Source organism: Dendrobates tinctorius, unplaced genomic scaffold, assembly GCF_039654945.1.
Source record: "Dendrobates tinctorius isolate UK_male_01 unplaced genomic scaffold, ASM3965494v1 ptg000003l, whole genome shotgun sequence".
Classification (NCBI taxonomy): Eukaryota; Metazoa; Chordata; class Amphibia; order Anura; family Dendrobatidae; genus Dendrobates; species Dendrobates tinctorius.
The window spans coordinates 94415072-94438504 of NW_027361671.1; the positions used below are offsets into that span (position 1 = coordinate 94415072).

Sequence of the window (23433 nt, forward strand, 5' to 3'; positions counted from 1 at the left end):
TAAGCTTGATAATAGGCTGCAGCGGACTAAATCCAGTAAGTACAGCGCACCTCTTTATTTTATAGCATTTACTCTTTGTAGATGACTTTTTTAGGAAACTGGTAAAAAAGTGAGGTGTCTATTACATATTGGTAACCTATCTGTAGGGAAGGTAATCAGTATCAGATCTGTGGTGGTCCTACAGCCGACCCCCCACTAATCAGTTGTTAGCTGCTCCAGCAGCGACTGTCCTGCAGAACACTGTAGCTCTGACACTATCTAGTGGCCATTTTCAGGTACTGCAGTTCAATTCTTATTTAAAGGGAATCTGTGGTTGGATCATCCCTCCTAAGCCATCTATATGTGCACACAGATCATGGAGAAATAAATACATCTTGATATCTGCGATCTGATGTGCTATTCCAGAGAGATCCGCATTTCTAACTGCAGAGCAGTGTGTCAGCATGGGAGCGCACTGTCAGTCTACTCTTCACACATCACACTGATACCTCACACTTTTATTTATCATCTCTGGAGGCAGATTCTCATACAGATCCGTGTCCGATCCATAGTCCTGAACAGCTCATTTACTTATAAGACATATGTGGATTTCTCCAGAATCCAATATCAGATCGCAGTGATCAAGTTATTTTATTTTTCTTCCAATGACCTACATGCCCATATAGATGGATTAGGAGGGACAATCCCACTGACAGATGCCCTTTAAAATTGCACAACATAATACTGTATTTTTACCACTCCTGTGTCCAGTAATGAGGTTTTGTTTTCCTTTTGGGTTATTTAATAGCGAGCACTGCAGTCTGCAGCTCTGTTCTCATCATCAAAGCTTATGAAGCCACAATGGAAACTTGACACTACCCATCAGGATTCATTAGGACCAGTTCCCTCATCGATAGGGCTGTTCTGCAGTATCCCGCAGCGGCTGCTACACACCGAATGGAGCCACACACAGCAGCTTTCTCCAGGGCTTACACCTGGCTGCCTGATCTGATCAGTGACAGACTGCCACAGATCAGGTACTGATGATTAGGCTTGGACTGGCCCACAGGGGAACAGGTAAATCCTCTGGTGGGCCCCTACACCTCTAAATGAGCAGTGCTTGACACAATGCACGTGACTCACTATGTACAAACAATGGCAGGATCTTATCACTCACTTATCACCCACCCAGTGCATTAATAGATAGAAGCATGGGTCAATATGTAAATGGGGCAAAGTAACATTTGCATCTAGCTGAACAGTGGACCCCAAGGGTCAGAGTTACTGATGGGCCCTTTCCACAGTGCTGCACTGTTGATGACCGTCCTGACACTGGGTCATCACTATCACAGGCCATGTACAAGTGAATAATATAATGAAAGACGTTATTCTCGCCCCCCGATCCAGAGGTGACATTCTGATACAGACATGTGACTGCTGCAGCCAATCACTAAAGGTGACATGTCAACCCCACTAAGATGATTGACTGTAGTGGTCACATGTCTGTCAGGACCCAGAGACTGAGGAGCAGGGGCTCAGGAAAGTATTACTATTTTATGTCTTCATTTACATGGATGGACAAGCCCTTTAACTTCATGCAGTGCACCAGTAAAGATGGCGGCGATTAGCCACCTGTGCGCCTCCTATATTCTCACATCTATAGAAAGGTTTCTAGACCTCAGAATCTGAAACTTTTACAGACTCTGAGGTAGAAGCCGATCCTCCTCCCAGCAGCCATCCCAATATCCCACCGATACAGACAGGCAGCCTCCACGGCTGATAACAGAGGACAATAGAGCGGAGATGTGCTGCTGTACAGGGAGGATGGCGCTTTCCTCACAGCCTCCACGGCTGATAACAGAGGACAATAGAGCGGGGATGTGCTGCTGTACAGGGAGGATGGCGCTTTCCTCACAGCCTCCACGGCTGATAACAGAGGACAATAGAGCGGAGATGTGCTGCTGTACAGGGAGGATGGGGCTTTCCTCACAGCCTCTATGGCTGATAACAGAGGACAATAGAGCGGAGATGCGCTGCTGTACAGGGAGGATGGCGCTTTCCTCACAGCCTCTATGGCTGATAACAGAGGACAATAGAGCGGAGATGTGCTGCTGTACAGGGAGGATGGGGCTTTCCTCACAGCCTCTATGGCTGATAACAGAGGACAATAGAGCGGAGATGTGCTGCTGTACAGGGAGGATGGCGCTTTCCTCACAGCCTCTATGGCTGATAACAGAGGACAATAGAGCGGAGATGTGCTGCTGTACAGGGAGGATGGCGCTTTCCTCACAGCCTCTATGGCTGATAACAGAGGACAATAGAGCGGAGATGCGCTGCTGTACAGGGAGGATGGCGCTTTCCTCACAGCCTCCCCTGACTGATAACAGAGGACAATAGAGCGGAGATGCGCTGCTGTACAGGGAGGATGGCGCTTTCCTCACAGCCTCTATGGCTGATAACAGAGGACAATAGAGCGGAGATGTGCTGCTGTACAGGGAGGATGGCGCTTTCCTCACAGCCTCTATGACTGATAACAGAGGACAATAGAGCGGAGATGCGCTGCTGTACAGGGAGGATGGCGCTTTCCTCACAGCCTCTATGGCTGATAACAGAGGACAATAGAGCGGAGATGTGCTGCTGTACAGGGAGGATGGGGCTTTCCTCACAGCCTCTATGGCTGATAACAGAGGACAATAGAGCGGAGATGTGCTGCTGTACAGGGAGGATGGCGCTTTCCTCACAGCCTCTATGGCTGATAACAGAGGACAATAGAGCGGAGATGTGCTGCTGTACAGGGAGGATGGCGCTTTCCTCACAGCCTCTATGGCTGATAACAGAGGACAATAGAGCGGAGATGTGCTGCTGTACAGGGAGGATGGGGCTTTCCTCACAGCCTCTATGGCTGATAACAGAGGACAATAGAGCGGAGATGTGCTGCTGTACAGGGAGGATGGCGCTTTCCTCACAGCCTCTATGGCTGATAACAGAGGACAATAGAGCGGAGATGTGCTGCTGTACAGGGAGGATGGCGCTTTCCTCACAGCCTCTATGGCTGATAACAGAGGACAATAGAGCAGAGATGTGCTGCTGTACAGGGAGGATGGGGCTTTCCTCACAGCCTCTATGGCTGATAACAGAGGACAATAGAGCGGAGATGCGCTGCTGTACAGGGAGGATGGCGCTTTCCTCACAGCCTCTATGGCTGATAACAGAGGACAATAGAGCGGAGATGCGCTGCTGTACAGGGAGGATGGCGCTTTCCTCACAGCCTCTATGGCTGATAACAGAGGACAATAGAGCGGGGATGTGCTGCTGTACAGGGAGGATGGCGCTTTCCTCACAGCCTCTATGGCTGATAACAGGGGACAATAGAGCGGAGATGTGCTGCTGTACAGGGAGGATGGCGCTTTCCTCACAGCCTCTATGGCTGATAACAGAGGACAATAGAGCGGAGATGTGCTGCTGTACAGGGAGGATGGCGCTTTCCTCACAGCCTCTATGGCTGATAACAGAGGACAATAGAGCGGAGATGCGCTGCTGTACAGGGAGGATGGCGCTTTCCTCACAGCCTCTATGGCTGATAACAGAGGACAATAGAGCGGAGATGTGCTGCTGTACAGGGAGGATGGCGCTTTCCTCACAGCCTCTATGGCTGATAACAGGGGACAATAGAGCGGAGATGTGCTGCTGTACAGGGAGGATGGGGCTTTCCTCACAGCCTCTATGGCTGATAACAGAGGACAATAGAGCGGAGATGCGCTGCTGTACAGGGAGGATGGCGCTTTCCTCACAGCCTCTATGGCTGATAACAGAGGACAATAGAGCAGAGATGCGCTGCTGTACAGGGAGGATGGGGCTTTCCTCACAGCCTCTATGGCTGATAACAGAGGACAATAGAGCGGAGATGCGCTGCTGTACAGGGAGGATGGCGCTTTCCTCACAGCCTCTATGGCTGATAACAGAGGACAATAGAGCGGGGATCCGCTGCTGTACAGGGAGGATGGCGCTTTCCTCACAGCCTCTATGGCTGATAACAGAGGACAATAGAGCAGAGATGCGCTGCTGTACAGGGAGGATGGGGCTTTCCTCACAGCCTCTATGGCTGATAACAGAGGACAATAGAGCAGAGATGCGCTGCTGTACAGGGAGGATGGCGCTTTCCTCACAGCCTCTATGGCTGATAACAGAGGACAATAGAGCAGAGATGCGCTGCTGTACAGGGAGGATGGCGCTTTCCTCACAGCCTCTATGGCTGATAACAGAGGACAATAGAGCAGAGATGCGCTGCTGTACAGGGAGGATGGCGCTTTCCTCACAGCCTCTATGGCTGATAACAGAGGACAATAGAGCAGAGATGCGCTGCTGTACAGGGAGGATGGCGCTTTCCTCACAGCCTCTATGGCTGATAACAGAGGACAATAGAGCGGGGATCCGCTGCTGTACAGGGAGGATGGCGCTTTCCTCACAGCCTCTATGGCTGATAACAGAGGACAATAGAGCAGAGATGCGCTGCTGTACAGGGAGGATGGGGCTTTCCTCACAGCCTCTATGGCTGATAACAGAGGACAATAGAGCAGAGATGCGCTGCTGTACAGGGAGGATGGCGCTTTCCTCACAGCCTCTATGGCTGATAACAGAGGACAATAGAGCAGAGATGTGCTGCTGTACAGGGAGGATGGCGCTTTCCTCACAGCCTCTATGGCTGATAACAGAGGACAATAGAGCAGAGATGTGCTGCTGTACAGGGAGGATGGCGCTTTCCTCACAGCCTCTATGGCTGATAACAGAGGACAATAGAGCGGAGATGTGCTGCTGTACAGGGAGGATGGCGCTTTCCTCACAGCCTCTATGGCTGATAACAGAGGACAATAGAGCAGAGATGTGCTGCTGTACAGGGAGGATGGCGCTTTCCTCACAGCCTCTATGGCTGATAACAGAGGACAATAGAGCGGAGATGTGCTGCTGTACAGGGAGGATGGCGCTTTCCTCACAGCCTCTATGGCTGATAACAGAGGACAATAGAGCGGAGATGTGCTGCTGTACAGGGAGGATGGCGCTTTCCTCACAGCCTCTATGGCTGATAACAGAGGACAATAGAGCAGAGATGTGCTGCTGTACAGGGAGGATGGCGCTTTCCTCACAGCCTCTATGGCTGATAACAGAGGACAATAGAGCGGAGATGTGCTGCTGTACAGGGAGGATGGCGCTTTCCTCACAGCCTCCACTGACTGATAACAGAGGACAATAGAGCGGAGATGTGCTGCTGTACAGGGAGGATGGCGCTTTCCTCACAGCCTCTATGGCTGATAACAGAGGACAATAGAGCGGAGATGTGCTGCTGTACAGGGAGGATGGCGCTTTCCTCACAGCCTCTATGGCTGATAACAGAGGACAATAGAGCAGAGATCCGCTGCTGTACAGGGAGGATGGCGCTTTCCTCACAGCCTCTATGGCTGATAACAGAGGACAATAGAGCAGAGATGTGCTGCTGTACAGGGAGGATGGCGCTTTCCTCACAGCCTCCCCTGACTGATAACAGAGGACAATAGAGCGGAGATGTGCTGCTGTACAGGGAGGATGGCGCTTTCCTCACAGCCTCTATGGCTGATAACAGAGGACAATAGAGCGGAGATGTGCTGCTGTACAGGGAGGATGGCGCTTTCCTCACAGCCTCTATGGCTGATAACAGAGGACAATAGAGCGGAGATGTGCTGCTGTACAGGGAGGATGGCGCTTTCCTCACAGCCTCTATGGCTGATAACAGAGGACAATAGAGCGGAGATGTGCTGCTGTACAGGGAGGATGGCGCTTTCCTCACAGCCTCTATGGCTGATAACAGAGGACAATAGAGCAGAGATCCGCTGCTGTACAGGGAGGATGGCGCTTTCCTCACAGCCTCTATGGCTGATAACAGAGGACAATAGAGCAGAGATGTGCTGCTGTACAGGGAGGATGGCGCTTTCCTCACAGCCTCTATGGCTGATAACAGAGGACAATAGAGCAGAGATGTGCTGCTGTACAGGGAGGATGGCGCTTTCCTCACAGCCTCTATGGCTGATAACAGAGGACAATAGAGCGGAGATGTGCTGCTGTACAGGGAGGATGGCGCTTTCCTCACAGCCTCTATGGCTGATAACAGAGGACAATAGAGCAGAGATGTGCTGCTGTACAGGGAGGATGGCGCTTTCCTCACAGCCTCTATGGCTGATAACAGAGGACAATAGAGCGGAGATGCGCTGCTGTACAGGGAGGATGGCGCTTTCCTCACAGCCTCTATGGCTGATAACAGAGGACAATAGAGCGGAGATGTGCTGCTGTACAGGGAGGATGGCGCTTTCCTCACAGCCTCTATGGCTGATAACAGAGGACAATAGAGCGGAGATGTGCTGCTGTACAGGGAGGATGGCGCTTTCCTCACAGCCTCTATGGCTGATAACAGAGGACAATAGAGCAGAGATCCGCTGCTGTACAGGGAGGATGGCGCTTTCCTCACAGCCTCTATGGCTGATAACAGAGGACAATAGAGCAGAGATGTGCTGCTGTACAGGGAGGATGGCGCTTTCCTCACAGCCTCTATGGCTGATAACAGAGGACAATAGAGCGGAGATGTGCTGCTGTACAGGGAGGATGGCGCTTTCCTCACAGCCTCTATGGCTGATAACAGAGGACAATAGAGCAGAGATGTGCTGCTGTACAGGGAGGATGGCGCTTTCCTCACAGCCTCTATGGCTGATAACAGAGGACAATAGAGCAGAGATGTGCTGCTGTACAGGGAGGATGGCGCTTTCCTCACAGCCTCTATGGCTGATAACAGAGGACAATAGAGCAGAGATGTGCTGCTGTACAGGGAGGATGGCGCTTTCCTCACAGCCTCTATGGCTGATAACAGAGGACAATAGAGCGGAGATGCGCTGCTGTACAGGGAGGATGGCGCTTTCCTCACAGCCTCTATGGCTGATAACAGAGGACAATAGAGCAGAGATGTGCTGCTGTACAGGGAGGATGGCGCTTTCCTCACAGCCTCTATGGCTGATAACAGAGGACAATAGAGCGGAGATGCGCTGCTGTACAGGGAGGATGGCGCTTTCCTCACAGCCTCTATGGCTGATAACAGAGGACAATAGAGCGGAGATGCGCTGCTGTACAGGGAGGATGGCGCTTTCCTCACAGCCTCTATGGCTGATAACAGAGGACAATAGAGCGGAGATGCGCTGCTGTACAGGGAGGATGGCGCTTTCCTCACAGCCTCTATGGCTGATAACAGAGGACAATAGAGCAGAGATGCGCTGCTGTACAGGGAGGATGGCGCTTTCCTCTCGGTCCCTGACATCTATGAAGCCTTCCGCATCCTCTCACCTGGTCCTGGGCGGTGCAGACCGGATGACGTCACGGCTGCAGGCAGAAGCCGGCTGCGCTCTCATTCGTTTCCGGGTTACTGCGACATGTCACGTGACTGAGAAGAACTTTGGTGGACCGTCACCATGGCAACAAAGCGCTTTCTCAGGAAGTGGAACCAGCTGGGATTATCACTTCCGGGGGAATAACATAAGTAGTAATCCTACGGGTGCTGTAGAGCAGATAGGATTTCCAGCTTGGTGTACAGTGCGCGCTAATCCGTGTGTATAGTGTTACAGTGCAGGCACAGCGCCGCCATGGCCGTCTGGCCGGTGTGAGGAGCACAGCCCCATACATTGTGTTGTTATGACTGGGCCGGCGTGTGACAGGCGGCCGGGGCGCTGACAGCTGTACACAGGCAGAGCTCTCCTCTGGGGCAGGCATGGTGCAGGTGCTGTCTATGCTGTGGAGGAAGATCCTGCGCAAGAGATGGGTGCTGGGCATTGTGTTCGGACTCTCTCTCATCTACTTTCTCACTAGCACCCTCAAGCAGGTGAGTACCGCCGGGTGTCAGGGTGTGCACCCATTGTGGGGAGCCTGAGCTTGTGAGCGACGTGGCCCAGCAGTCTGTCTTCTGGATGTGGCTGACCCTTGTATCCCAGGGCCTCCTCCTGACCATAGAGCGGGGGTTGTCACCAGACTGTCCAGCAGCCAAGTCCTGTCACAGGAGAAAGCTGCTTTACTATTGGACTCCTCACATGCTCCTCCATCAGCAGCCATTCTGGCCAGCAGTGCTGTGTAACAACCGCAGCAGATCTGGTCAGACGTATGTGTCTGCTGCACCTCCAGGCCGTAATGAATGATTGGCCCCAGTCACAGCTCAAGCACGGTGCTTTTGATTGATGAATTAAAAACAGTGACCATAAAGCGGAAGAATAAATAGTTGTGGTTTACAGTGCAGAAAGGCTCAGTGTAGCCAACACACACTATTTGCCCCAACAGGGTAGTCATAGAATGGTAGAGTTGGAAGGGACCTCCTGGGTCATCTGGTCCAACCCCCTGCTCAAAGCAGGATTCGCTAAATCATCCCAGTCAGATGTCTGTCCAGCCTCTGTTTGAAGACTTCCATTGAAGGAGAACTCACCACCTCTCGTGGCAGCCTGTTCCACTCATTGATCACCCTAACTGTTCAAGAGTTTTTTCTAATATCTAATCTGTGTCTCCTCCTATTCAGGTTCATCCCATTGCTTCTAGTCTTTCCTTGTGCAAATGAGAATAAAGTTGATCCTTCTACAATGTGACAGCCCTTGAGATATTTGTAGACAGCTATTAAGTCTTCTCTTCTGTAAACTAAACATTCCCAAATCCTGCAACCTTTCCTCATAAGACAGGGTTTGCAGACCGGTCACCATTCTTGTCGCTCTTCTCTGAACTTGCTCCAGTTTTTTTGTTTTTTTTTAAATGTGACGCCCAAAACTGGACACAGTATTCCAGATGAGGTCTGACCAAAGAGAAGTAGAGGGGGATAATGACTTCACGTGATCTAGACTGTATTGCATTTGCCTTTTTGCTGCTGCATCACACTGCTGACTCATGTTCAGACTATGATCTATTAGTATACCCAAGTCTTTTTTCACATGTGCTGTTGCTTAGTCCTATTCTGTATATGCTTTTTTTCATTTTTATTGCCCAGATGTAGTACTTGGCATTTTTCCCTGTTAAAAACCATTCTGTTAGTTGCTTCCCACTGCTCCAGTTTTATATCTTTTTGAATCCTCTCTCTTCTCTAGTATTAGCTATCCCTCCTAGCTTTGTGTCCTCAAATTTAATCAGTTTACCCTCAATTCCTTCATCTAAATCATTGATAAAGATGTTGAACAAAACAGGGCCCAGGACAGAGCCCTGTGGTACCCCACTTGAGACATTCTTCCAACAGAATGTGCAGCCATTTACAACCACTCTAGGTCTTCCTCCTCTAGTTATCCAAAATTCTAAAATAGCATGGTCCAATTCAACATGAAAAACTTGAAATAAAATAGTCTTTTTAAATGGAATAGCTTAATGCCCTGTGAGGTAGCGCTGTCATTCAAGGTTGGGGGACACTCGCTTGGCAGCCACACAATCAGATCCAGCACGGGTTTTCATAAGCCATAACATAGTCCATGAGGTTTATTCGTCGTCATAAACCACAGAAGCAACATAAACAGCATTACAGCATAGCGTTCATTATAGCTTCACTCTGGTTAAGCCTGTGGTCACACACAGGTTACTCAATGTCCATACTCAGGCTCTTCAGCCTCATCATTATCTCACCCACGTCAGGGTTCTCTCATGGCTGTTGCTCCACGCTGCAGACATCCACTCTCTCCTCTGGGACTCTCAGACGCTGGCAGCCATTACACCCAGCCACACACAGGCTGTTAGTGAGGAGATCCTTCTCCTCACGGGACCTTCCAAACTGGACCAATCAGGTCCCAGCATTCACCACATGTGACCTACCCTAGCCACATTATATGGTCTATAGCCATGCCCACCGGGTCACGTGACTATGACCTCATCACAGGTCTTTCACCCACTCACATAGCCTTTTAAGGCCGGTTTCACATTAGCGCTTTTTAAGCGCACGCACGGCCTGGGGTAGCTCCGCCCCCGAGCCGGCTCTCTGCCCGGCGTGCCCGCCCCTTGCTTGTAGCGCCGCCTACTAGCGGACAGCGGCGCCTGCGATCGGCGCACCCTATCTTTAGCATAGGGTGCGCAGATCGTGTGCAGGCCGTGCGCTAGTTGCGCTTTGACCTGTGCTGCGCACCTTTGACGGTGCGCCGTGCGCGCCAAAATCAAACTTTTCGGATTTTGGCGCGCACGGCGCACCGTCAAAAGTGCGCAGCGCAGGTCAAAGCGCAATTAGCGCACGGCCTGCGCACGATCTGTGCACCCTATGCTAAAGATAGGGTGCGCCGATCGCAGGCGCCGCTGTCCGCTAGTAGGCGGCGCTACAAGCGAGGGGCGGGCACGCCGGGCAGAGAGCCGGCTCGGGGGCGGAGCTACCCCCGGCCGTGCGTGCGCTTAAAAAGCGCTAATGTGAAACCGGCCTAATACAGGCGTTTTCAGACACACCCCTCGGTGGGTTTGTAGGCAGCTAGAACCCGCCCATCTCTTCAGCTGCCTGAAGGCTTCTCCCTAACACATAGGCACGAAAGATCAGCACATAACCAAGCCTTCATCTCAAAGCCACCCACTTTGAGATACACAACGGCAACTCAGTATACTGCCACTCATCCTCTCTCTTGGGACATCCACACAGCGCCCCCTAGTGGACACAGTAGTCATTACACCACATACCCCGCCCCTCTGTTCAAACTTGTGGGGTTGAACACACAATCGTACACCAGGATCTCGAGACCGGGCACTCATCACACCTTGCCCCACAGGTCGAGAGAACCTATTCCAACTGTCATACGGCCTCCTCTCTACGTTAGGCCTCCCCCGCCCCCAGCAGTCAAAATATCAGTCATTGTCTTTGACCCTCCAGTTGCAGTCTGTCTGCGTCATCAGACACTGTTTAGTCACCACCCTCCTAGAGTGCACTTCGTCACCTGACCGTTCTCCCACTGACCGGCTCTCCCGGTTGGTACGGTCATCAGTCCTAATCGGCTCTACTGTCTGGCCTGAGTCTGACTCCTTCAGCGTCTCACAGGAACTACGGTCTCTCACAGTCATCCTGCCAGTCGAACTACCACTTGCTGACCCTCTTCGGCCATCTGCCCTGTCACTTCTTGGCGGAACTCTTCGGGTCCTTACATCTTGTTGGGTTGCAGGCGGCAGCCACCTGGTATTCCGTACTTCTTTATTAATTCGCTGACTGTCCAGTCTCAACTGCTCAATTTCTCGCAGGTACCCCACGAGCTTCCGAAAGTCTCTCAGGCTCTCCGTGGAGCCAACCAACATGATGGGAATTCTACCCACTTCACTGGATACCTGGTCTTCATCAGGAGGGATCCTCACCCGCACCACACCGGAGATATTCACAAGGTCTTGCATTACCTTCCCGGATCTTCCAATGATTCTCCTAATCAGAGCTTTGGGTACCAGAACCACATCTTTCCGCAAACCCCGCCGATCCATAGCCTCTCTTGCTATCTCTAGGCGTCGAGCAGCCTTCACATTACTCTGCCTAACCAATTGTTTGACACGTAGACACTGCAAATGCATCTCTTTCAGGACAGCTACTCTGTTTGATGTATCTTCTCTGGCTGATACTATCACTAACTGCCGAGTCTCAGGTGCCCAGTGCACCTCACACGCCTTGACCGCCTTTTTGAAAGCCTCATGTACACCTTCCTCCGCACAGGCGTCTTGCATGTCTTCTGGAACGTCAATCACAGTCTTGAAGGACGTGGTCTTGCTCTCTTCCAGGCCAGGAGACTCGGGCCTTACCACGGACACTTTCCTCACTACAGTTGACCTGACTGGGTGACTGTCTTCTTCAGTTCTTAACTCATCAACTTCACACAATTGGATCACTTCATGACCCTTGGCCACTGGCAGTTCTGTCTTATCACTCACGCTCACCCGCGGTAAGTCTTCGTCCAACTTCTCTCGCAGAAGACTTTTTACTACTCCTCTGAGTTCCTCCATCTCTTCCTTGAGGTTCTTGTTCACACTTTGCCACGTGGACAGGTGACCTCTGAGCTCCAAGACTTCTTTCTCGAGCTCCTCTAGTCTGTGCTCCCTGTCTCTCTCAGAGCCACAGTCACCCCCAGAGCCTGAGTCACCCCGACCTGCCGAGTAATCCTTCCAGCTACCCATTAACGGTGCGATTACTTCAGCCGTCTTATCCACCATGTCAGCGTCAGTTTTGTCAAGAGTTTCAGTCAGCACAGCACTAGAGTCTGTCCTAGTGGTGACTACTGGCAACAACACGTCAGTCACACCACATCGTACGGTGAACCCCCAAGACACGCTCTGTGTGTCAGCTCCGCTCTTTTTGTTTACCACACCATTCTCATTCACACTGTGGTACCCTTCAGGTGACATCAGGTCAGTAAACTCATCTAACGCAATTCTTTCTCTGGTCGCCCCTACGTCTGGCCTGTCCACGTTAGGAGGCGTCAGCGTATTGGTTAATCCAACAGTAGGAACGTTTCCACCCTCGTGGCATATATCATCAAACCTGACAAAGTCCCGGCCCCACTCCAAGGCATACACTAAGTCTGATGGTATACTGCCCCCTTGACACTCACTGCCTTCGAGCCCCTCAAACATTATTCTGTCTACCGCATAGTTCACTGTGACCCCATGTGCACAGCGAACCTGGACCATTTTCTCGGTCAGACAGAAAGGGAGAGGAGTTCTTACCAGCGTCACCTGACTCTTTGAGTCCAACCGTCCCGAGATTCCTTCCCGATGCAGCATCACAGTACACACCTGCGGCCAGTCATCACTCGGAAAGAATATCCCACACTCTGGAAATGACATACACGAACACTGCAGTTTCCCCAGACATACCCACTGAGCCAACCCGTGCTGCCATTTCCTCAAACTCGGCCCCTTTCTGGACCACCACCCCAATTTGGGACTCCACCTCAATTTGGGACTCCACTTCTTTTTTGGTTACCACCCCAGTTTGGGACTCCACCCCCTTTTGGGCTACCACCCCGATTTGGGTCACCGCCACCTTTTGGGACTCCACCCCCTTTCGGGATGTCCCCATGTCTGTTATACCGGTCTTCTCAGACCACAGTTCACACCACACAGTTTGTCTCTTACGATACCACACAAGTCTTTGTTGGCACCACCACAGCTCCTGCTGTCACCGATCACCGGCTGCTGTTCACACACAGCGGCTGGTGTCACTGCAGCTCCTGCTGCGCCGTCTTCGTGGACCTGCCGACCCATCGGAAGCCGCTTGTCACCTTCTTGACTCCCACTGAGCCACATCAAGCTGCTTGTCACCTTCTTGACTCCCACTGAGCCATCGCAGGCTGAGTCGAGAAAAAAGAAAAAAAAAAACAAAAAAAACCCACACACACCCCACAAAAAACTCACGTGTCCTGACTGTGTGCTATTCCGGACGCTCCTGTCTCCACCTGAGACCGTCCAACACACAGGGCGCAATTCAGGGAGCGACCCTCCTCCCAGGGTCTCCCCACACACCGGCCTCACCAGGTCCAGGGGCTCGGCGGGTGCTCTTCAGGACATCTGTCTCCGCCTGAGACTGCCCAACACTCACGCCTCACCAGATCCAAGGTCACACCACGTGCTCCTGGGATCCGACTCTGCTCCCAGGGCTGACCCTCCAGGACCTTTCCTCACTGAACCCTCCAGGTACACAGTCTTCCTCACTGACCCAGGTCAGTACCACACAACACCTGTCCGATACCTGTGTCGGCCACACGGGTCACCGTTTTACTCATTGACCCAGGTCAGTACCACACGAACACCAGTCTGTTTCTCCTGTGTTGCCCACACAGGTCCTCAGGTACCTCTTCTCCGCAGAGGAACCCTAGCAATCACCAGTCTTTCTCCTGGGAAAGCGGCCGCACTGGGCTCACTGATCCGGACAGTGCCTTACTCACTAGGCCGCCCCACGGTTTCCAGAACCACAGCCGGACAGTTTCTTCCCCACTTGCAGGCCGTCACAGGCTCTGCTCACACGTGGCCGGTCAGCAGCACATCACACGGCTTCCACAACCGTCAGCCCTCCTGGCTCAGCGTTGCTCTTTGCCACCGAATTTTGCAGTCCTTATCCGTTGTTCCCAGCAACAAGGCTACACCACTGCCCATAGCTTCTCCACCAATTGTGAGGTAGCGCTGTCATTCAAGGTAGGGGGACACTCGCTTGGCAGCCACACAATCAGATCCAGCACGGGTTTTCATAAGCCATAACATAGTCCATGAGGTTTATTCGTCATCGTAAACCACAGAAGCAACATAAACAGCATTACAGCATAGCGTCCATTATAGCTTCACTCTGGTTAAGCCTGTGGTCACACACAGGTTACTCAATGTCCATACTCAGGCTCTTCAGCCTCATCATTATCTCACCCACGTCAGGGTTCTCTCATGGCTGTTGCTCCACGCTGCAGACATCCACTCTCTCCTCTGGGACTCTCAGATGCTGGCAGCCATTACACCCAGCCACACACAGGCTGTTAGTGAGGAGATCCTTCTCCTCACGGGACCTTCCAAACTGGACCAATCAGGTCCCAGCATTCACCACATGTGACCTACCCTAGCCACATTATATGGTCTATAGCCACGCCCACCAGGTCACGTGACTATGACCTCATCACAGGTCCTTCACCCACTCACATAGCCTTTTACTATAGGTGTTATCAGACACACCCCTGGGTGGGTTTGTAGGCAACTAGAACCCGCCCATCTCTTCAGCTGCCTGAAGGCTTCTCCCTAACACATAGGCACGAAAGATCAGCTCTGCTAATCAGCACATAACCAAGCCTTCATCTCAAAGCCACCCACTTTGAGATACACAACGGCCACTCAGTATACTGCCACTCATCCTCTCTCTTGGGACATCCACACAGCGCCCCCTAGCGGACACAGTAGTCATTACACCACAGCCCACTATCTTACATGCTTCACATACTATGGTGTGGTTAGAAAAAATACATTTAAATTGAGCAAAATGGCGCCAGCACCTGCACACTAGCATGTAAATCATTATGCCTATGGTATTGCTGGGTAAAAAAAAAAATTGCCTTAATCAGAATGGTGCTGGCGAGGGGCTCATGCGCATTATTATCTATCGCTTTGTGATAGATGCTACTGCACTAATGCCTCTGGTACCATTTTGCCAGGTGGCGGGCAGAAAAATGGACTGTAGTAAAATGGCGCTGGCGGCGCTTCTGTAGTAGCATCTATTGGAACTCGATAGATGCTACCTCACATGCACCTCCCGCTGCCGCCATTTCCTTTTTTTTTTTTTCTATTTTTACCCAGCAATACTATACTTAATACAAGCTAGAGCGCTGACATCATCTAGCTCAATGTAAAGGTTTTTTTTTTTGTTTTTTGTTTTTTCCAAACGCCTTATGCAAAATAGGGGGCAGGTGAGTAAAGGATCAGTAACCTGTCATAGGCCATACGGATGAACGTGTAAGCAGAGCACCTCCTAAAGCCCCCTGCCCCGGAGCATGAGAATCTCATTAACTGAAAACTGCAAATAGATTAAACAACAACCACATGACGGATTTCATCAACCCAGGTATCCTTTTAATCAGTATAACAGCGCCGACCTGACTCTGTAGTTTACTGAGCACAATCCTGCTGACAGGTTCCCCTTAATGTAGCGGTCTGTGCCTTTAAACTGGCAGCCAGTGCACACTCAGTAAATAGAATTATTCAGCGTCATTTGCTGGTTGCACTCTGGCCTTCTAATAGGGGACTGTGCTGGATTGATGGTTGTGGATATGAAGTAGATATATGTGCGTACACATGTTTATGCTGGGCACACTTTTCACTTGACCTGATTGAAATCTATCCTTTTCTAATGCCTCCATCAGGAAGAAAAGACGATCAGAGACAGAACGCTTCTTCAGACTCTAGAACGAGATCAAAACATTCATTGGAAAATACAGTTTAACCTTGGGAACAGCAGCCGGCCAAGTAACCAGTGTCGCAACTCTGTGCAGGGCAAATTCCTCCTAACAGATGATCTAGGTAAAAATGTGCCTGAGATTGTGTGTGGATGCCCCTTGTGCTCCTGCCAAGTATCAAGGCATGCACTCATTCAGGGACCTGTGTGCTGGGGCATCTGGCGTTAAGACATCAGCAGCGGATCCTTTTAAAGGGGCTGTCTGGCAGAGTGACATAAACACACAAGGCAAAGCTAGTCTTAATCACCAAGGCCCTTGCCTCTCTTCTGTAAAACTCACCCTCTAGGTTCCCCCTATTAATGGCTGATTAACAAATCATTGGGTAAGGTGGGGCCATCAATGTGAGCCTTTCAGAGGATAACAAGGCGCTCTGAACGGCGGTGACCAATCTGTGGAGGTTTGGTATTGCTGCTCATGGATATCCCCCCCTCCCCATGATGCAGTTATTTTTTGTTGGTGACTGCAGAGTGATGCTGACATGTGGACAGTGTTGGTGTACGGCTGGCAGTGCATCACACATGATGGGACTAGGTGAATGGGCTGTCACACACAATGGCACTGTATACACAGCCCTGCTCTGCCTCTTTCAGATAACCGTAATACAGCGAAGTCTGAATGAGGCTTTACTGTGACGTCTGTAAAGCACATCATAATCGCTGAATTGGTTACTGAGCTCTTTACATTAATGGTGAGTGTGAAGAGCGACGTAGCTAGTGACGGTCATCTATTCTGATGCACGCTGCGGAAGCAACGGTAAACCCTCATTCAGACTTCCCTCCATCAAACATCTGAATGAGGCTTTAATTTGAACACGTGACTGTGCTCAGTGAGGGCACAGCAGTGTGATGGCGTCACTACTGTGCTGTGACTATGGCCAGGTTGTTCAGTCTGACATTGTTCTACTACTACCAGGCTACCATTCTTCTCTCATCTCTGGAAGGAGGCACTGCCGCAGCCCTCCTCTGAGCAGGACTGTCCAGGTGACTTCCAGCTGTGACCTCTCTATAGCCTAGCATTAGTAGTACAATGTCAGGCTGCCGACCTGTGCTTTTCCGCCACTAAATGAATAAGCAGTGACCATTGTACCTCTGGGCTTTAATAAAATGGTACCTGGCTACGCCCACATCTGTGCCCTGGAAATCCCCAGTATACATGTGGTCAGACGCGGAGCTCAGTCTCCTATGGCCTCGGCCTGCTGTGTTTGTGATGTGTAAGGGCCCCGTCACACATAGTGAGATCGCTACTGAGTCACAAGTTTTTTTGACACAACAGCGATCTCACCAGCGAGATCGCTGTGTGTGACAGCGATCAGAGACCGGCCCCCCTGCCGGTATCGCTGATCGCTGTAGGAAAGCCCAGGACTTTTCTTTGGTCGCTGGTCTCCCGCTGGCCAGCACGCATCGCTGCGTGTGACAGGCGGGAGACCAGCTGTCAGCTGGTAACTAACGTACACATCGGGTATCCAAGGGACGTGCGTCCCTTAGAAACCCGATGTGTACCTTAGTTACCAGCCCCCTGCATCAGCGCGCTGGTAACTAACGAACACAGCGATGCCGCGCGCTCGGCATCGCTGTGCTGATCTCTGGTGAAGCTGTCTGTTTGACAGCTCACCAGCGATCACATAAGGACTTACCAGCGATCCTGACACGTTGATATCGTTCTCGGGATCGCTGGTGAGTCGCTATGTGTGACGGGGCCCTAAGTGTCATTCTCAGATAGCTACAAACTGGTAAATTTATATCTTTCAAAAAATAAAAGGAAATGTGTTGAGATTTTTAACCCCTTCGCGACATGCGTTGTACGTGTATGGAGTGGGCTCACAGTGTAGGTTGTTGGAAATTGCATATGGCTTAATGTTTGCGGTCTGGATTTCTTGGGTAAGGTCTCAAACTCTAAATAGTTCATGCTCAAGACATTAACATAAAAGTACATTACTTTTTAATTTTCTTCATTTTACCAATTTATCCATTTTAACAGGTTATGTATGTGAACGCAAAGAACTGCTGGCAAATGGCTGCTGCAATCTCATGGCCAGTACTAGACAATATAACTGTGAGAGCTGCCTACCCAACGGATGCTGCAGTGTGTACGAGTACTGCGTGTCTTGCTGCCTGCAGCCCAACAAGGTCTGTCCTATATAATCTATAATGTAGTCATATTTATATAGAGCATTATATAAAATCATAATGCGAATATTTAATACATGTGACCCTTCATCATTCAGCAACATATATTGGAACGTTTCTTAAAAAGGGCTGCAGTAGGGTTCCAAAACTTATTCATGGCTGTAGAAGACCACTTTGAGCTGTGCCTGGCAAAATGTCGGACATCTTCACAGGTAAGACTTGATGCCTTGTGTTCCAATAATGTTATATTGCTGGCTTTCAGCACTGACCATTATTTCTCTTCATTTTTATGGGTAGCTGGCACAGTGCCCTGTAATATCTGCGGAAAATGTTACCGCCTTGTAAATAACATTAGGGCATATCTACATGTCAAACACTTCCTGATGTAATAGTTCATCCAATATTGGCTCTCCATGCATGGAGCGGGCTCAGGAGCTGAGCCTGGACCATACTTGGCAAATCTACATTAAACTCCAGCTGCCAGAGCTAGCTCCAGTATCTGACCGCCACATTTAGATAACGAGTATATTGTAGGTGTCACTTAAATGGCTCCGTCAACCAAACCCTGTGATTACGGGGTGTGGAAGAATTGCCATGGCATCTGTGGGGCCACAGGCACTTAAGGCTGCCTTGTTGATCGATCCTCCTGTGAAGCCAAACCAATGGCTGTACTTTATAGGAGAAAGTCAATTTGACTACTGCAATATAGTAATCTTGCAGTGTAGAATAGTAGGGCTCAGACTTTCTTTTATTTTTACATATCCTCTTAGGGATTTGCACCTACAAAGATTTAAAAAAAAAAAAAAAAAATTCAAATTTCCTTCCTCTTTAAAAATTGAAAGATGAGCATATTTTTATTCCTGTAAAAGGCCAAATTACTAATGATAGAAAATTAACTTGTATGGTCAATGTTGTATTTTTTTTTTTTTTTCTCTTTCCCTATGCAAATGCATTTTTAATATATTCACTGTCAATAGTTAGAATAACCTATGAATGTCCATCGGCCATTAGACTGGTGTGACTGTCCAGTGCTGGGTACAGCTGGTGTTTGAATAGACGCGTTCTGTGCCCTGACATAATGGATGTTGCTCATTCATAGCTTGCCAAAAGTCTGCAATTAGCGAAAACGATGCCCTGTTTAAATGTTGGAAAATGGGTCACTTGATTGCATGATTTACGACGCGCTCGTTTTGTAAAATCCCAATCCTTGCCATGTGACTTGTGTCTGTAAAGCCTGCCCTACAGTCTTCCTGGAAGCGGTAATGTGAATATTTCATATCCGCGTTACTACATATATTAGATCTAATTTTTTTTTTTTTTATCCTTTTTTTGTCTCTTTAGAGTGTACAACATGAAAACTCCTACAGAAACCCAATTGCCAAGTTCTGCTACGGTGAAAATCCACCAGAACTTCTCCCCATGTGAGCAGACCTGGGCTTACTGTCCGGGAGGTAGACTTGATGCTGGACATGTCCTACAACAATGCAATGACAAGAATCTAGTATTCAGGATTTTTGTTACAGAAGACTACGGGTACCACAAAAGCAGACGGAAGTGTAAACTTTCAGTTTTTACAGTTGTAATGGAAGAACGTTAGTTACAGATAGTGTCTTCATGTTCTGGTATGCACCGGGTGCAGCATAGAAACCTCAGAACCCTCTCTGTGGGTGGGTGTGGGGCACACTTACAAAAAATATATATCATTTTTGTTTCCTACTCTGCAATGGTGACGAGATGACTGTCAGGGGTGGGTGAATTGTAATATTTTTCTATAATTGACTGGCCTAAAAACAAAGTGATGGATCAACACTCTTGAGTAGAAAACGACACTCCAAAGTAAACCAAACTAAATTTTGGCATATTTTCAATTTCCTCCCAATTCTGATATTGGCTACTGTGTAACAAAGTGTCTCCTAAAGCCTTTCCTCTGTGCTCTGGTTTGCTGGGTCACAAGCTCATTTGCCAGCATAGTGACATTCTGGAGATATTTCGTGGGCACACAATTTCTTGCTCCAAAAAGCTGCCGTTACATATTTCCCAAACTGTGCCCAAAGGTTCCTTCTGTATTGAAAAATGCATGAACTACACTCGGTGGTGGCTTGTGAACCCACTTTCTTGCCCTGTGCATTGTTTTGCCCATTAGTTCTATAGTCAATGACTTGGCCATGTGTTCACAGGAAAATGGCGTATAAAATTATCAAGCACCCAATTTCTTTTTTTCTTGACACTCGCACAACACAATAATGACTCTTTGGACTTTTGGTTACACTATGTGAAACTTTTATGTAGCTTTTGGGGCAAAAAATGGGAGAAGTGCTGCAATGAATTAACTTCAGTTTGAAATTTGTGAGCGTGTTTTACATCTATAATAAATGGTCAGTACTCGGTGTAGTCGTTGTGGAGGTGAGTTAAGAGAATTAAAGGGGTTGTCCACTATTTGGGACAAACCCTTAATCTTTTACAATAATGACCTTTTATATGCATAGAACAAAAAACCTGCTCAGCACCTCCATATAGTATGAACAGGTGCCTCCTGCAATGAATACATAACTTGCAAAAAGGAGGAATGTATATATGCAAACACGTGTTCACATATATATTGGTCTCTACAGAGTGCTGCTGTTCTCCTTTTTTTGCAAATAATGACATTTATACCTCCGTCGCCGTTCCACTGGTGTCTCGCCAGGAGAGTGTCGACACACCGCAGGAATGGTACTAGAGGCGAGTAGGGGGAAACTTCTGGATTGAGACAGAATTGTCCTAAGTAGTAGACAACCGTTTTGCCTCTGAGAATTCTGTAGGAAAATAACTAATATTTTGGAGATTGCTCCTTTGCGATAATCTCTATTACAGTTGTGGCCAAAAGTATTGACACCCCTGCAATTCTGTCAGATAATACGCCGTTTCTTCCTGAAAATGATTGCAAACACAAATTCTTTGGTATTATTATCTTCATTTAAATTGTCTTAAATGAAAAAAACACAAAAGAGAATGAAGCAAAAAAGCAAAACAGTCATCATTTCACACAAAACTCCAAAAATGGGCCAGACAAAAGTATTGGCACCCTCAGCCTAATACTTTGGTTGCACAACCTTTAGCCAAAATAACTGCGACCAACCGCTTCCGGTAACCATCAATGAATTTCTTACAATGCTCTGCTGGAATTTTAGACCATTCTTCTTTGGCAAACTGCTCCAGGTCCCTGATATTTGAAGGGTGCCTTCCCCAAACTGCCATTTTTAGATCTCTCCACAGGTGTTCTATGGGATTCAGGTCTGGACTCATTGCTGGCCACCTTAGAAGTCTCCAGTGCTTTCTCTCAAACCATTTTCTATTGCTTTTTGAAGTGTGTTTTGGGTCATTGTCCTGCTGGAAGACCCATGACCTCTGAGGGAGACCCAGCTTTCTCACACTGGGCCCTACATTATGCTGCAAAATTTGTTGGTAGTCTTCAGACTTCATAATGCCATGCACACGGTCAAGCAGTCCAGTGCCAGAGGCAGAAAAGCAACCCCAAAACATCAGGGAACCTCTGCCATGTTTGACTGTAGGGACCGTGTTCTTTTCTTTGAATGCCTCTTTTTTTCTCCTGTAAACTCTATGTTGATGCCTTTGCCCAAAAAGCTCTACTTTTGTCACATCTGACCAGAGAACATTCTTCCAAAACGTTTTAGGCTTTTTCAGGTAAGTTTTGGCAAACTCCAGCCTGGCTTTTTTATGTCTCCGGGTAAGAAGTGGGGTCTTCCTGGGTCTCCTACCATACAGTCCCTTTTCATTCAGACGGCGACGGATAGTACGGGCTGACACTGTTGTACCCTCGGACTGCAGGGCAGCTTGAACTTGTTTGGATGTTAGTCGAGGTTCTTTATCCAACATCCACACAATCTTGCATTGAAATCTCTTGTCAATTTTTTTTTTTTTTTTTCCGTCCACATCTAGGGAGGTTAGCCACAGTGCCATGGGCTTTAAACTTCTTGATGACACTGCGCACGGTAGACACAGGAACATTCAGGTCTTTGGAGATGAACTTGTAGCCTTGTTATTGCTCATGCTTCCTCACAATTTGGTTTCTCAAGTCCTCAGACAGTTCTTTGGTCTTCTTTCTTTTCTCCATGCTCACTGTGGTACACACAAGGACACAGGACAGAGGTTGAGTCAACTTTAATCCATGTCAACTGGCTGCAAGTGTGATTTAGTTATTGCCAACACCTGTTAGGTGCCACAGGTAAGTTACAGGTGCTGTTAATTACACAAATTAGAGAAGCATCACATGATTTTTCGAACAGCGCCAATACTTTTGTCCACCCTCTTTGTTATGTTTGGTGTGGAATTATATCCAATTTGGCTTTAGGACAATTCTTTTTGTGTTTTTTTTCATTTAAGACAAATTAAATGAAGATAATAATACCAAAGAATTTGTGTTTGCAATCATTTTCAGGAAGAAACTGAGTATTAGGCCTGTTTCACACTTCAGTTTTTTGTGTCAGTTATAATCCGCCAAAATGGCGGAAAGCGGATCCGTTGCTAACTGATGCGAACGGATGCCACCGGACCGTTTTTTTGACGGATCTGATGAATGAAGAATTTTAAAGGAACCAGCCGAGAGAGAGAGAATTTTTTCCGTCCGCCAGAAAGTATTTCAGGGTTAAATTTCCGGCTGAGTTCCTTCCTCCAGGCATGCGCACTGTAAAATGCGGATCCTGCAGCAAAAAAAAAACGTTACATGGTCCGTCCAGGCATGTCGGCGGACGCAAAAAATTTGGCGGATCCGCAAAAAAACGGATCCAACGGATGGCCATCCGTCAAGATCCGCCAGTAATGCAACTCAATGGGGGGGGAAACGGATACGCCAAAAAAAAGGTGGATCCGTTTTTTTTTTTTTTTTAAATGGCGGATTTTGACTGATGGTCAAAAACGGAAGTGTGAAACAGGCCTTATCTGACAGAATTGCAGGGGTGTCAATACTTTTGGCCACAACTGTACATCTGATTTATATTGAGAACTATATCCCATTATTTTCTTTCTTTTTTTTGTATTTTTGTGATAACTTATTAAATGTAAATATTTTGCTGTACTATATTAATATCAATAAATGAGACTGGATTCATGTGTTTGAGAAATATCTAAACTTCTGCTACATCAGTAGAAAATATAAAAAAACAAACAAAAACCCTGTCGTGGTGCGTCTGACATGTTCCATATTTTCTATAGGAACTTTGCATGCATTACGCTTTTGAGACATCACACCCGTCGGAGCAATGTTACTTTGCCAGCTCATGCAGGATGATGATCTTGGAGTGTTCTGCAAAATGAAAATGGCTGATAAGGATCTGCTATAATGGACGTCATGGAGTTCAGGGCACAAATGCTAAGCTGTT

The 23433-nt window shown here is 48.6% G+C and overlaps 2 protein-coding genes across 3 annotated transcripts in view; one reads left to right on the forward strand and one right to left on the reverse strand.

Annotated features, from left to right (window-relative positions):
• Nucleotides 1-7429, reverse strand: part of RNFT2 (ring finger protein, transmembrane 2) — a 167791-nt gene extending 160362 nt beyond the window's left edge. Inside the window, exon 1 of one of the 2 annotated variants that reach the window (XM_073561582.1) lies at nucleotides 7336-7429. The gene's annotated coding sequence lies outside the window, so the exon portion shown is untranslated. The remainder of the gene's footprint in view (nucleotides 1-7335) is intronic. The other variant, XM_073561704.1, reaches the window with a different exon arrangement.
• An 80-nt stretch (nucleotides 7430-7509) lies between these two features.
• On the forward strand, nucleotides 7510-23162 carry SPRING1 (SREBF pathway regulator in golgi 1). Its single transcript, XM_073561821.1, has 5 exons — nucleotides 7510-7867; nucleotides 15837-15993; nucleotides 17907-18055; nucleotides 18154-18267; nucleotides 19397-23162. The coding sequence occupies exons 1-5, from the start codon at nucleotides 7757-7759 to the stop codon at nucleotides 19478-19480; spliced, it is 615 nt and encodes a 204-aa protein (XP_073417922.1). The 5' UTR covers nucleotides 7510-7756; the 3' UTR covers nucleotides 19481-23162.
• The last annotated feature ends 271 nt before the right edge of the window (nucleotides 23163-23433 follow it).